General features: G+C 54.3%; 5 protein-coding genes across 5 annotated transcripts; 3 read left to right on the forward strand and 2 right to left on the reverse strand.

Annotated features, from left to right (window-relative positions):
- Positions 1-79: 79 nt before the first annotated feature.
- On the forward strand, positions 80-1,608 carry CLUP02_13097 (uncharacterized protein; the record flags this gene model as incomplete). Its single annotated transcript, XM_049292043.1, has 3 exons — positions 80-441; positions 531-1,105; positions 1,298-1,608. 3 exons carry the CDS (start codon positions 80-82, stop codon positions 1,606-1,608), a joined length of 1,248 nt encoding a protein of 415 aa, XP_049149189.1.
- A 164-nt stretch (positions 1,609-1,772) lies between these two features.
- CLUP02_13098 (uncharacterized protein) lies at positions 1,773-2,585 on the forward strand (the record flags this gene model as incomplete). The annotated part of the gene is made up of 5 exons (XM_049292044.1): positions 1,773-1,901; positions 1,961-2,084; positions 2,137-2,215; positions 2,273-2,437; positions 2,492-2,585. 5 exons carry the CDS (start codon positions 1,773-1,775, stop codon positions 2,583-2,585), a joined length of 591 nt encoding a protein of 196 aa, XP_049149190.1.
- A 481-nt stretch (positions 2,586-3,066) lies between these two features.
- Positions 3,067-4,372, reverse strand: CLUP02_13099 (endothiapepsin; the record flags this gene model as incomplete). The annotated part of the gene is made up of 3 exons (XM_049292045.1): positions 3,067-3,560; positions 3,638-3,882; positions 3,909-4,372. 3 exons carry the CDS (start codon positions 4,370-4,372, stop codon positions 3,067-3,069), a joined length of 1,203 nt encoding a protein of 400 aa, XP_049149191.1.
- Positions 4,373-4,424: 52 nt separating this feature from the next.
- CLUP02_13100 (uncharacterized protein) lies at positions 4,425-4,845 on the forward strand (the record flags this gene model as incomplete). Its single annotated transcript, XM_049292046.1, has 2 exons — positions 4,425-4,680; positions 4,715-4,845. 2 exons carry the CDS (start codon positions 4,425-4,427, stop codon positions 4,843-4,845), a joined length of 387 nt encoding a protein of 128 aa, XP_049149192.1.
- Positions 4,846-8,554: 3,709 nt separating this feature from the next.
- On the reverse strand, positions 8,555-11,928 carry CLUP02_13101 (kinesin motor domain-containing protein; the record flags this gene model as incomplete). Its single annotated transcript, XM_049292047.1, has 4 exons — positions 8,555-11,531; positions 11,588-11,704; positions 11,774-11,813; positions 11,889-11,928. 4 exons carry the CDS (start codon positions 11,926-11,928, stop codon positions 8,555-8,557), a joined length of 3,174 nt encoding a protein of 1,057 aa, XP_049149193.1.
- Positions 11,929-11,963: the final 35 nt, after the last annotated feature.

Below are 11,963 nucleotides of genomic sequence, written 5' to 3' on the forward strand. Positions count from 1 at the left end.
CCAACGCCAAGATAATCCAGCTCGAGCCAAGTCCCCCCGCTTTTGCTTGTCCCTGACCTGCCTGCGTTGACGAGCCGGTATGTCACTCAACGAGGTGCATCGTCTTCAAACCCCTATGGTCACTGTATTGGGCCAGGACCCGGCTCACCGCAAATGCGTTCTCAACGGGAACGCGTTCCAGCAGGACGCCATCATCTCTTTCAAGGGTTGGCAATATGCTGTGTTCTACAGTAGCTGCTCTTCCTCAAGTCTAAACGATGACACTCAGCGAGAACCTCTCTTCGTCTGCATGAATCGGCGTAAACTACCCAACTCTGAGTGGCAAACGATAGTTTTCGACGATTATCACCAGACCACTGACGATGGCCATAATACCGTGCAGATGGGCATCTGTCCAGGCGATGGTACCATCCACCTATCTTACGACCATCACTGTGACACGTAGGATTGCTTCTTATTCTCAGTCCATGCGACAGCTTTTAGTTGCATAACCATAAGAAAAGGATAACCGTCGCTAACAGAATCCCAAGCTTGAGGTATCGGCGCTCCATCAAGGGCATTGCCAGTGATCCAGAACTATCCCGATGGACCAAAGACGTCTTCACTTTGACTCTCGATTACGTTCCTGGCATCACGAAACCTCATGAGAACTTCGGCTACGTGACCTACCCGCGTTTCGGTGTCTTGGGCAACGACATGTACTTCTCCATAAGGAATGGCAAAGCTGGTCTTGGAGATGATCTCCTGTACATATACCATGCCGCAACAGGATTGTATGAGTATGCTGGAAAACACCTGAAAGGCATCCAGAATAACCCATACGTTCATGGCATGGACTACCGTGATGGTAAGCTACATATCACATGGGTGTTTCGCGGTTTCGTACACTATGACGGATGGGATGATCCTCTAGATACGAAACACAAGCAACAAGCCGGACCCAATGGCGCCGATAATAACTATAACATCTGTTATGCTTATAGCGACGACGGGGGTTACACATGGAAGAACGGGCACGACAAGACCATTGCTTTGCTGAGAGATGGAGGCTCGATCACACCCGATTGCCCCGGTCTTGTTGCCTTTGATATCCCCAAGGGGCGAGGTTTGACAAATCAAGAGGCACAGGCAGTCGATCAGGACGGTGGGGTGCATGTTCTCAACCGCGACACGATGGATGCAGAGAATCTATGGAAGCATTACTATCGATCTCCTAATGGCAAGATGACGACACACAGCCTTTCTTATATATTATGATCGTTCCCAAGAATTTCATCTAACAAGAACTCTTGCGCAGGTCAATGGACTCAACATGCCATCGGGCCAGTACCTAGTCCTCGACGCGGCCGCCTAGCCATCAGCAAAACTGGTGACCTCTTCCTGATTCTACCCGACCCGACCAATTCATCTCTCCGTATCCTCAAGTCATCGAAAGCAAAAGACTATGCTGAGTCAGTAGAGGTCTGGCGTGGTGTTGGCTTTATGGGCGAGCCGCTCGTGGACAGCAAAAGACTCGAGGAGGAAGATGTTTTGTCCATCTTCGCCATTGCCGTGTCGGCGACCTCATCGAAAGATCGCCAAGTTGTCGTCCTCGACTTCCAGATCTAGAGCTGATGTACGGTGGAGAAGAGTCACATGAACTTGGTTCGTTGACGGGATGGTGAGAGATGCGCATCGAGAAAACGCAATTGGCTAGGTCTAGGTGGTGAGCCACAGGTTGTTGCACATCACCTCCCCGGTATTTTCGCGTCAGATGGCACCCCATTAATGCAATGGCAAGACAAAGCCTATGGTCCCCGGCACTGAAGGGTTCTGTGAAGACGGCGGGAGACCGTCGGACGATTACGGGGCCCTTGGTCATAGTCAATCCAACCTTGGAGTGCCGAAGTTCCATCTCCGGCGTCCAACACAGCATTAAATACTGTAGATGAAGTAGAGCTCTGCAGTGATCATCATACAGTGGATATTCGACCCTCATTTCAAAGTTGTGCCAAGAGTCATCGCAAAAACTCAGTATGTCGTATTCTGCCCCCAATCCCCCATTTCATTGGAGGACTTTGATCCTCAGAAAGACGAGAGACATGGTTCTGATTGTGATGAAGCCCGTCCCGTTGCGATGATCAAAGAGATGAGAAGAGGACGTTCTCGCGCAGAGTTTCGCTCACTGTGAAATCATTCCTCCTCGTCAGGCTCACCAACTCACCTACCTCCCCTGGTTCGTTTCCCTTGGCAGAGCAGCCCTGTATTGAAACCATCCACCGATGCCAACCAGCTCTCCCCCTTCTCATCAGCCACCATCTGCACCTCGGTTCCTTGAGCCCGAGAAGAGACGATATTCTTCCACTCTCATATTCCTTGTCTTGGGCTTTTGCCCAGCGCCCAGCGCAACGAAGCGCGCCGGACGGCCGCGCCGCTCTGGGCAGATTCTAGGACCTGGGTGGGAGAGATGCTAGGACCTTGGCATAACCCAGATGGCTTGCCGCATGCCAAGGAACCCTTATGTATATGCTAACATGGTTTGTATTGGAGGAATGAAAATTTCAGATGGGAGAGTGCGGCCGGAAGTGGGTGCTAGTGAGCGATGAGTTGAGCTGTAATTGTGGAGGACGACTCCCAATTGCATTTTAGCGGTCCAAACACGACGCGTCTAGGGGGAAGACTCAACTCTTGGCACTTCGGGAAAAGGATCAGTAACGAGCGATACTAATCTTTAAACGAATCACCCATACGGAAAAGGCCATTGTCGACGATGCACACGGAAAACGGGTGGGACAGATCTAATCATCATTCAAATGCTGAGTCATATTGTTCAATATAGACAATGCAACTATATTTCCGTCATCATCGCTCATAAATGTCCGCCAATATGCTACGAATAAGAATTATGTATAAGAAGTAGTGACCAAGTCGTCACATGGATTGTCCTGATGAACAATTAAGCAAACAACCCTAAGTTCTCTTTCCCTTGTCCAGTCCTCAAATCCAGATCACCCGGGCTTCCTGTTTGCTGAATCGTCCATCTCTCTCTTCTATGACTGTTGCTCAGAAGCTGCGTTCTCTAAGCATTTAGAGGGTCTTGACGGCCCAGCCAAGCTGCTTGGTGCTGCCGTTGAAGACAACGAAGGCAGCCTTGAGGGCAATGTCACCGTAGATGGAGATGCCGATGCCGGCGTTGCTCTGAAGGCCACCGAAGCAGGTGGAGGTGCTGATGGGAGCGTAGTTCATGTAGCTGGCGGGGATGGTGATGCGAGCGGTACCGACGCCGAAGGTGAAGGAGGGGACGGTCGCGGAGCAGGGGAAAGTGTAACCACCCTGGGAAGAGTCGTACTTGGCACCGGTGATCTTGGCGTAGTAGGCGGTGACGATGGCCTGGGGAAGGAGGAGAAGGGTGGTGCCGGTGTCAGCAATACCGGTGACGGAGCTGGAGACGAAGCTGGCGGAGCCGACCTGGTAGCCGGAGGAGGTGAACTGCCACCATCCGTTGGCGGAGTTGACGGAGGTGTAGGTGATGGAACCAGTGTAGGCGGTGCTATCAATGTAACCGAAGTTGTACTTGCCGGCTATAAGTTCAATGTGTTAGTATCAGCTGTCCCATCTCTTGATACCACATCTAGTGAGAATGTGAGCGAGTACTTACCCGTGCCGTGCTTCAGGTCAGCAGTGAAGAGGAAAGAGTCCAACTTAGACTTGGCAGTGTCGAAGAAGGTGGTCTGCTGGGTGGGCGAGACGGTGTTAATGTTGCTGAAGCCGAGACCAAGGAGACCGTCCAGGTCGCTCTCGGAGGTGAAGGAGTCCGAGACGGTGGAGGCAGCCTCGACGGCCTGGCCGGTAACGGTCAGACCGCCGACGGTGACGGTGTCCTTGTAGACGATACCGCTGGAGCTGGAGCTTCACCGTAGGAGATGGACCAGGTGGCGCCGGAGAGGCGGGAGGCGGTGGAAGACTTGGAGGGGTCGTAGACGGTCTGGCCGTTGCGCTGGCTGGCCGGGGTGGAGGTCGAGAAGACCCACAGGTCGGAGGAGCCGGTGTCGAAGTCGAGGTTGAGGGTCTGGGCCGGGGTGCCGATCTGGACGGGGCTCAGGTACTCGACATCGTACTCCTGGGGGTTGGCAGCGACACTGCCAGTGGCACGCTCGACGAGGCCGGCAGAGCTGATGTTGGCGACAACGGCAGCGAGGTCGGCGGGGAGAGGGGCCTTGTACTTGCGGTAGGCCTTGGCGAGGGCGAGGGGGCCGGAGCGGACGTAGCGGGGGTTCTTGATCTGCTCGACGGTGAAGCCTCTCTCCTGCTGGGCACCAGCGGGGAGGGCGGCGACGGAGGAGGCCAGGGCAAGGCCGGCCGTGAGGGCCGAGACGAAGGATGAGCCAGTCATTGTGGGATGACTGAAAGCTAGTGAAGCCGGGGAAAGGAGCAGAGAAGAGGATATGAGGACCGAGGAGGAGGACTGGGAGATGACCGATGAGGATGAGGAGGAGAGATGGGATGATCAACGGGGAGTTGGGATGGTTTATATCGTCATCGTCCAGTCTATGAAGATGGTGTCTGGACTCTGTGACCGGGGACGGCAACTCGGGGCGATAGGATGGATCATGGCGACATTACTCGCAGTCCTTGCCAACATCACCGTCTCTGGATATGTCAAGGCCAACAACAACAACAACAACAGGCAGGGGGGAACTCGTGAAGGAGGGCCCATCATGGTGTGCGGCACAAGCTAGCCGTGGGGGAATACCACCTTCCAAGAGGGAGCATCGTGCAATAGCAAGGCTGCCTGTCGCGACTCCATATCGCGCCGACAAGGACGATGATACTGCGCGTCATGATTCGAGAGAACAGAGGGGCTAGATTTGATGAGAAGGGACGGTAGTCGGTAGTGTGTAGATCACCAAGGAGGAACAACAAGCAGTTGACTACTTGCGGCAGCCATCAACGGGCAGGCTAGTCTCGAACAGGGGACTGATAGACTCTAGTGTCTAGAGCTCTTCAACTAAGGTCGTAGCTCCATCTGTCTCTCCGCCATGGAGCTCATGGAATGGTGGAAGATGGAACCCATCCCAAGGACCAGCCTATTCCCGGCCAGGGGGTGGGAAGGGTTATGGGAACTTTTGACCAAAGCTTGTCACTGGCACAAAGTTCCCAGCAGCTGTAGACTAGATGGAAAAGAGCAGGTCGGGCAAAAGGGTCGAACGAGTCGAGGCTTGTTTGTCGAATGTCGACGCACCGCCGTCCTCCGCTCTTGGATCCAAGGCCGGAAGTTGAGATGAGTGAAAAGGGGAATTAGGCCAAGGAAACAAGCAGCAAGGCACCGAAAGCAGATGATATGAATGGAGCCGAGCTGATGGAGGGGGGTCCGCGGCGGGGAGAGGAGCACCGGCGGAGGGCGGGACCAACCAATCCAGAGGCGAGACGAGGTATTCTCGTCTAAAGCGATCTGATTCTAGTCCATCACTCCATGATCCATCCACCCTCGCGATAGCCCCGGTGCCGGTCCTGAGTGGTGCTGTGTGGTAGAGTGGTCCCTCGTTCTCGAGTCGACGTTGAAAGCACCTACCTTTCCGGGACATGGCTCCGGGAGTCAGCCAGGCCACATTACGGTCCAAGTCCGCTGGGGCTCCGGGAAAGGTCGAGGGTTTGGCTGGTACGTCGAGACAGCAAGCAGGCGAACCCATGCTTTGCGGCGGCGTGGTGGTGGTGTTCTGACGGCGAACCTACGACCATCCCGTCTCTTCCATTGGTCTTCTTGGCTCTTGATGCGCCTCGGCACATGGAAACAAGCTTTACCGCCAAGTCCCCACCCGCAATCCCGCATGCGCGCCCAGAGGTTGGCGATTGCGACCTTGCGAACCCTTCGATTGCTCAATCCCCCGAGGGCATAGCTTCATTCCATGCCTGCCCAGAAAATGCCCAGTCTGGGGCCGCAGCAGGTACGAGATCGAGGCCAAGACGGGAAGGAAGAAAAGAGAGTTTTCTAGGTTTCTGGGGGGAAGAATCCCAGGGGGGGAGGTGGAGGAGAAAGAGGGACATGAAGGCTGAAGCGAAGGGGAACAGACAGGACAGGGGGGGGGGGGTTGAAGGGGGGATCACGCCGCTTGCCGCCGCAACTCCATTGTCTCTTTGCACATTCTCTGTGTCAACGCGGGATCCAGCTGAGCGGGTTTCGGCTGTTTGCTGCCATCTTGGCGATGTTTCTTGGCGATGCTGCCCTGTGGCCCCAACTGCTACCTTGCCTTGCCAACCAAGCGATGAGTGAATGAAAGTGAGTTTTGTGACTTGTGAGTGAAATCACCCGACTTTGCGAGTGAATGAGACTGGGAGAGGTGTTGACCTGTCATGACGTGCTGCGGCTATTCCGGCCTGGACCCTGTTCCCGTTGCATTCAACTTCTTGATAGAGACTGGGACCTCGCGGATTTGGCGCCTCAGCAGGCGGACTGGGGTTACCTTTGCAAAAGTTCGCGCGTATTGATTTCGGGGTTGACTGAGCCATCCGTTTTCCAGCTTGTTTCTTAATTGCGCCCGTGAAACTCTTGAGAGGGCCTCTTCTCACATTCCTCATTTGATCTATGTCTCCGAGAACTTTGTCGTCATCGCCGTCGATGAGGCAAGAGAGGGGCTCAATCGTTCAATGAGCTGAAGATAGCCCCGAGAGTCGCCTCAACTATGGCCTAAACGCGATGCCGACTCAGCCGGTCTCCATACTATGAGAGAGATAAGAGATGAGAGAATCAAAGAAGTGTCCGTGGTGGTATCCGTAATAGGGTACACACCACAACAAAAGAAAGGAAGAGAAAAAAAAAAAAGAGGCAAATGGGAGAAAAGGGATCATCAATCAGTGATTCAAGTGCCAGGCATAGTGGCATTGCGAGAGAGAGCTCTCGACAGCGGCCAGCCACTCGCCTCGTGCTCATCACATATCGCAATCTACCCGCCCCTTCTGCCGTCGACGCGATAAGCATCGGTTGGTGAAAATCAGCCGAATAAGCATGATTGGAATAAGATTGCGCCGTCGCAGAACTCTCAGCTACCCCGACCTGGGTCTCCCCTGGAACGGCTGTGAGTGGCACGAGTGCCAGAGTGGCAGACCGAGAGGGGGTACCATCCTTTGGCTCAACGGTCCTGTTAGGAAAAGGGGAAATCTCATTACGTTACCGCCAGGGCCACGCCAGGGGAACTTAGGTAATGCCATCACTTATTTTGCCTTTATCGCTGGCCCACTCCGTCGTTCCGCCCCTTCAACGGAGATGGTGCTTAGTTTAACGTCTTATTGCACTTGATGTTGTTGATAGTATGTGTGTGTGTGTGTGAGAGAGAGAGATAGAGAGAGACAGAGACAGGAAGAGTTGGTGTTGATTATGACGATGATGATAATGATGTCGCGAGCTCCGTCTTCTCTTACTCTCGTTGGCCACTTCCATCTGCCATCCGATCTGTCTTGGTCTGCTGAATGAGACAGCCTCGGCGCGCGCCTGCAACACATATACAGCTGACGGTGTTCTAGCCCTTCGCGTTTTCCAAAGCTGACCACGCGCCCGGCGGCGAACTCTGCCCGGTACCCCCTCATCACGAGAGAAGAACTCCTGCAAGTCTGCATTCAAATCTCGTTTGTCTTTCCTCCCATTTCCCATACAAATGCCTCACCCGGCTCCTGGCTCCTGGCTTTCATCGGCGATGGAAACAAAGAAGCCCACTCATCAATTACCACAAACTATATGAAACAGCGAGCGTTTTCGTTTCGAATGAGGGTACCTTTGACTCTCATTGCGTTGTGCGCTGCCCTTGCTGCTTCCCACGGCCTCATGCCTTATTGACCACAGTGAGCGGATCATTCGGCAGAAATCGGCCGTTGAGTTCAGTCTCATCATGAGGCTCCAAACTCTGAGGTTCTGCTGGTACAAAGTGTGCTGTTTTTAGCAGCATGACATGGCACCGACGGAAGGTCCAATTCGATTTTCTCATCTCACAGACCCGAAGGTCTCACAGTCTCACAGTCTCAACTCTCGCAACTCACTCGAGTCTCACACACGACATATTCGCATTATCGGACTGTCGTTGCATGCCGACGTGCGTCAGTCTTGGCACAAATCCGGGGAGGGACGTGACCTCAGGGCTCACTGCATGTCTGCATCCACGTTTTCCCAGCATGCCCTGTGTGGGATCTTCGGAGCGGCGTGTCTTGGCTGCTTGGCGAAATGACACTGTGAACCCGGCGGTTTGTTTCTCAGAGCCTGTCACCATTATACCAATCGCACAACGCGGGGGAGCGGAGTTGCTGAGTTCAGAATCGTTATCAGATGAACTGTGAATATATGCTCTACCCCGAACCTATTGATACAACAACCATACAATGGCCCTCGACGAGGCCCGCCAAACGGCTGGAAACAAACTGAAAGAATCCTCTGAGATTAAGATCCGAAGTGTACCCAACGCCCGTCAACGAGAGGGAAAAAAACAAGGATCCTATCCTAACAGGGAAGGTGAACCAAAGACACCCCCATCGCCTCTATTGCGACAACTACCAAGCCAAGTGGGTATGATTGAAACCAAAGAATGAAAAATCAACGCCAACCTGCCACGCTGGGCCTAGGTGCATGTCCCTTTTCGATCTTACCGGTCGCTGCCAGGCTCCCGATTGTGATGCGACGGTTCTTGAAGTCGGCGCTAGCCATTCGGTGCTGAGGCGTCTGCGGGCTTCCTCCTTCCAGCCTCAAGCTGCCTCCCAAGTGCATGCGCCTTGCTTGCCCCGCCGTGAATGCCCGATCGTTCCTGAAGTCAGGAGGTGAGCAGACCATGGGCGGTGAGAGCCTTCGCTCTGCACTGGCTCGTCGTGATCGAGAAATTCCGTTCGTGCTGCTAGCCACAGGGCCGGAAAAGCTTGCCGACGCGCGGTGGTTGGAGCCGATTGAGTTCACAGACGAGATACGTCTTGCATTTGATGCCGCCGTCCCTCCTATGGACGACACGCGTCGGTGCTCGCCGCGGACCTTCTTCATCGAGTGCAAGGCCGATCGAATCTTTCTAGGGTCAATGCTAGGTGATTCTGACTCTGATCCGGACGGCCCCTGCGGTGAAGGGGGGTTGTTTTCATCGGCAGAGACATTGCCGGAGAGTGACGTTCTCGGAGGAGGGCTGGCTCTCGCGATTCTAGAGCGGAAAGCCGGAGGCGACAAGTTCGAAGAACGGTGCACGTCCAGGGCGCGCAGCGGAGCAACTTGATCTCCGCTGTCTGATGACGGAGAGGAGCCGAGAGGCAAAGACATGGTCGGGATTGGCACTGTTGGTGATCCAGAACCTATCGACGAGATACGGCCCTTGGTCAGGAAGCCAGCCTGGAATCTATTGGGTTTGGCAGGAGGGATGGATGAAGACTCGGGGAGTTCCAGAGTCGGGCTGTCGTCAGAGCCCGAGTTACCCGGATTGGGTGATGCTGTCCTCAGGTATGAGGGAAGAGCAGGCATTCTCAGTCCCTTCTCTGGTGATGTGTGCTCCGGCGTTGCTTCAAACTTCTTGGGCGTCTTCTCAAAGTCGGCCAATCCTGACTCTGTCTCATCATCCCTCCAACGGACGCCTCGCTTGGCTTCTGACTTTCTCTTCACCGGCGTAAATGAGACTCCCTTACGGGGACTCCTCGGAGCCGCCGCCTTTCTACGGCGTGGAGACAACTTGATGGGAGACGCATGAGGCTGAGGTGTAGGCTCAGTTGGAGGAACAAAGGCTGGCTGGCGGATGGGAGAGGTGGTGTTGTTGACGACTGCCTTCTTACGCTTGGGCGTACCCTGTTTCCTGGGAGAGAACTTCTCAACGGGGATCATGGCACCATCAGGCTTGACAACATGGGATGCGGCCGAGAAGCCAGCTTCTAGTAGTCGGTTGATGATTTGCTTGGCGTGTGCAACGGCATCCTCTTCGTTCATCGCTAGTGTATCCTCGAGGGACGCCAGGATGTCGAATTGCGCCGTCAGAAGAACCTGCATCATGGCAGCATCGCCAACCTTATCCATCTCGAGAACCTCGTGGCTAGCTTCTCTGCCAAAGTTGGCCTTGAGCAGCTCAGCCTCTCGACTCAAAGTATCGATCTCAGCCGCATCGGACTCGCCTCCGGGCAATTGCTTGATGCTGTGGTGGAGAGCGGTATCAATAGCACGTTCCCAGTTCGTGTTCTCCAGCTTTTGATGAATGTGGTGGCGGCTGTGTTCCAGCTCTACCATGATGCCCTGTGCGGTTTTGCGAATGGCCAAAAGAGTCGCGGGCATCGCGTCCTCGTCACCTCGTTGGTCGCAGACGGTATCGAAAGAAGCGACCCAGGCAGAAAGCAGGCTGATCCGTCGCTCAAAGGCCCTCAACTTCTTCATGTTGTTGATCCTGTCCCGTCTATCATTGGCCGAATTCTCGTACGCCACACGCAGACGCTGCACACCCTCGCGAGCGATCGCATCGCGCTTCTCCAATTGTTTGCGGAACTTTGCGTAAAACGTCTTCTCTGCATCCTTCTGCTGGGCCTTGAGCTCGTTGATGAGAGCGATCTGCTCATCAATCTTGACCAAAAAGTCCTTGACGTGCCTGTTGACGTTGAAGACGTTACGAGTCACCTTGGTCTGGATGTTCTTTGCCCGGTTCGCGTATCGAAGGGTGTTTTGCGTCTCGTCAAAATGGACACTTGAAGGACTGACACAGACAATCATGACAGTCTTGCAGTTGCCGCCGAGAGAGAATTTCAAGAGTCGTGTGAGTTTGCTGTTGCGATATGGTACGTGGTTGCGCTTGCGAGGGTCGCACAAGGCATTGATACAGCTCCCCAGGGCCAAAAGAGACTTGTTGATGTTTGCGCCTTCAAGCAGACGTTCGCCTCGATTCTTGGTGGCGCTAGCACGCTCGCTGCCAGCAAGATCAATGATGCTGAGGGTTGCCATGGTGTGGGGTTCGTTGACGGAGGCATTGCGGTCCTTTTGCGAGACGTTAATCTGCAGAACTGCATGGGATCGAGATGAGGTAGCGTTGGCTTCTGTCGGGGAGACTGTACGCCAAGCATTACCCTGCACAATCATGTCCATGACCTCTTGCACGTTCTTGGGGTGATGGCTTGTCAGGCCGGCGACAGAGACGGCCTGGTTGGAATCCTCGCGGAGCATCAATCCCTGCTTGCTGCCTCCGGGGATCAACAGGTCGCGAATGGTCTCGTTGTAAATCTCGAGGTAGGAGAGGGTGATCTCGGTGGTCTTGTCTTGGCTTCGCTCGGTGATCTTCTCGAAGAGTTCTTGCATTGTCATAAAGATAATTCCGGGGTGTTGTGATGTGCCAGTGATGGTGTGTGTTTTGCCGCAACCAGTTGCGCCGTAGGCAAATACTGTTGCGTTGTAGCCGTCGAGGACGCTGTCGATGAGCTGTTTTGTTGTGCCTTCGTAGACGTCGTTCTGGGTGGCATTGTCGTCGAAGATTCTGTCAAACATGAAGGTCTGGTCCTTGACCTTCTTGCCGTTGGGAACCACGGATCTTCCAAATCTGTGGACGGGGTTGTCCTCGGGAGGGTCGAAGACTCTGTGGAAGAGGGTATTAGGGCGAGACGAGACCGCAGTGACAGGTAGGATACTCACAGGCATCTGTCGTCGACGACCTTGATTACTGGTCGGATACCGCCTCTTTGAAGCTTTGGGGGTGCGGCAGCAAGCGAGCCATCGCCGAGAAAGACTGTGCCTTCTTCATTGCGGGTTCTGCACGCAGCCCTGTCAGTATTGTTGATCTTGGTTTCTCCCATGCTTTGCTACAGGTTCTTGACGTACAGTTGTGCTGCTTCTCGGATCGTGAATGGTCGTACTCGAACTGTCGAATGGCCAAGGTTAGCGTTTGCGCTCGACGAGTGGATTAAGATACGGAAGAAGAAGAAGGAAGACGAACCTGCGACCGTGATGGAGGCGGCATTCGGATCGACAACCATGATTGCTAGCTATTGCGATGCTGTCTGTATTGTGT

The sequence above is a fragment of the Colletotrichum lupini genome, chromosome 7 (assembly GCF_023278565.1).
Source record: "Colletotrichum lupini chromosome 7, complete sequence".
In the NCBI taxonomy this organism is placed as follows: domain Eukaryota; kingdom Fungi; phylum Ascomycota; class Sordariomycetes; order Glomerellales; family Glomerellaceae; genus Colletotrichum; species Colletotrichum lupini.